At 48.1% G+C, this 2,118-nt stretch overlaps 1 protein-coding gene across 3 annotated transcripts in view; it reads left to right on the top strand.

Moving 5' to 3' along the window:
* Positions 1-342: 342 nt before the first annotated feature.
* Positions 343-2,118, top strand: part of rnf103 (ring finger protein 103) — a 13,435-nt gene continuing 11,659 nt past the window's right edge. The window contains exons 1-3 of one of the 3 annotated variants that reach the window (XM_042213057.1): positions 345-751; positions 865-982; positions 1,152-2,087. In XM_042213057.1, coding sequence (XP_042068991.1) covers positions 2,030-2,087 — 58 coding nt within the window. In that variant the 5' untranslated portion in view covers positions 345-751; positions 865-982; positions 1,152-2,029. Of the gene's footprint in view, positions 983-1,151; positions 2,088-2,118 lie in introns of all 3 variants that reach the window. The other 2 variants (XM_042213058.1, XM_005944915.3) reach the window with 2 other exon arrangements.

The following is a 2,118-nucleotide window of genomic DNA, read 5'->3' as shown; positions in this document are numbered from 1 at the left end:
TTCCAAGTTGCTATGTTTGTGCTAATTATTAACATTTCTGCTGAATTACAATACTTCTGCTGTGTTGAACCATTTCTGCCAAGTTGTTACGTTTGTGCTAAGTTGTTGTGCGTGAGCGAAACGATTACAAGTTTAGCTACTTTTCAAATGCTGACTTCAGCTTCTTCAGCTGTTTTCAGCAGACAGCTGCAGCCTTACAGCGTTCACGCAGCATTTTCGCAGGAAATGCACATTTCTCTAGTTAAGATATTTGATTTAACTTTTGTCTATTTACACTTTGACAGTTTCATTACTCTGTGTGTGTGTGTGTGTGTGTGTGTGTGTGTGGAGAAGGGGGGTATTACAAGCGTCAAGTGGAACAGGATATGACGCCATCTTCTCCGTGCACACAGCTGATCGGAGACAGAAACAATAACGGTCACACTCGTCATTACTGGCGATTTGTAACCCAGAGAATGTGAAGCACGGTGTTAGCATCCAGGCTCATACGGGGCTGACTGTCAGCGGAAGCTGCTGCAGTGGCGACGAAGAGCTAAGGACGCGTAGTTTTACAGCAGAGGCCTACCTGCGATGCTAAGCTAAGTGCTGAGCTGTCACCGCTAGCACGGCAAACAGTTGGAGGAACAAGTGAGGGGTCTTCCCAGCTGTAATTAGAGACGTTTGTGTGCCCGCGGCTGCTGCAGATGTGTGTGTGAGCCTGTCTGCTGATCGCAGCCTCTCGCAGACCTTCTCTTGGCGCTTTCGCTCAGCCGTAAGATGTGGTTGAAACTGTTCTTCTTGCTCTTATATTTCATAGTGTTGTTTACGTTGGCGAGGATTTTTGAGGCGGTAGTTTGGTATGAGACTGGTATGTTCGCTACGCAGCTCGTGGATCCGGTTACTCTCAGTTACAAGAAGTTAAAGACCATCCTGGAGTGTCGAGGGCTGGGATACTCCGGGCTGGTCGAGAAGAAGGATGTGAGCGAGCTGGTAGAGAAATCAGGTAAAGCCAGAGGCATCACACAGCCTTCATCATTAGTGGGTTCATGAGCTGCTGTCTTATTTATCTGAGCACCGCTAAAGTCTGAAAGCATAAACGTTTCTCAGTTGAATCTCCAAAAATGTCTGCTTTGTTATTTTCTGTGTGTGTGTGTGTGTGTGTGTTTCTCAAGTTCAGGACTTTGAAACTGCAAAGAAGCGAACGGTTCTGATAGAGAGGGCAGGGCTCGCCATGAAGGGTCCTCACAAGGGTACGGCACCATCAAACGATTGCTTCTCCACAACATGGAAGCTTTTCTCAGGCATTGTAATAACCAAGCTGGGTAGGCAGACGAGTCAATACATTAAAACGGCTCTGAAAGACGTTGTAAATGGCACCACAGGCCAAAGCATCAGCTCAGGGTTGATAAACAGGGGCTCTTAAGACAGGGTCAACCAGCCTGAGCACTGTCTGGATGACTACACGAATCTAATGCCCCACACATGGATACTCCAGAGCCTGGCATTAAACAAGGGTGATAATGTGCTAAAAACATTGATGAGGAAGTCAGGGGGACTGTGGAAGACAACACTGAAGGCCAACTCCAAGACAACCCCAAACATTACCATCAGCTGTGAAATATACCAGCGTGATGCATTGTCCCCACTCCTGTTCTGCATAAGCCTCAACCATTCAGTCAGCTCAGGGTGGACACAGATTCAGCTGCTGAGTGACCATCAGCCACCTCCACTACATGGATGGCATCAGTGTGTATGCCAGGAGCGAGATATCGACTCACCGGTCAGCCTCACCAGGATCTACAGCCAGGATACCGGGATGCCATTCAAACTGGATAAGTGTGGCCAACTGTTTGCAAAGAGAGGGAAAGTCATCCAGACTGAAGAGATGGAGTTGCACCAAGGCAGAATAGCATAGAAGACCGCTACCAGGGCCTGAGTATCCCATGGGCCAATGAGAACCATGAAGAAGATGCACAAAGGTCAACCATAGTCAAATACGTCACGTAGATGGGACAGGTGCTGAAAGGCATAAGATTCAGCTCATCAGTACATGTTCCCTATCAGCCATCAGATACCCTGCTGGGATAACAAGCTGCCCGCAGGAGGAGGTGAATGCCAGCGATGCCACTGAAACGCCTC

Source organism: Haplochromis burtoni, unplaced genomic scaffold (genome assembly GCF_018398535.1).
Source record: "Haplochromis burtoni strain Fernald_Lab_line unplaced genomic scaffold, NCSU_Asbu1 Contig_413, whole genome shotgun sequence".
NCBI lineage: Eukaryota > Metazoa > Chordata > Actinopteri > Cichliformes > Cichlidae > Haplochromis > Haplochromis burtoni.
The sequence above is the reverse complement of the archived record's forward strand: the minus strand, read 5'-3'. Positions and strand labels throughout refer to the sequence as shown.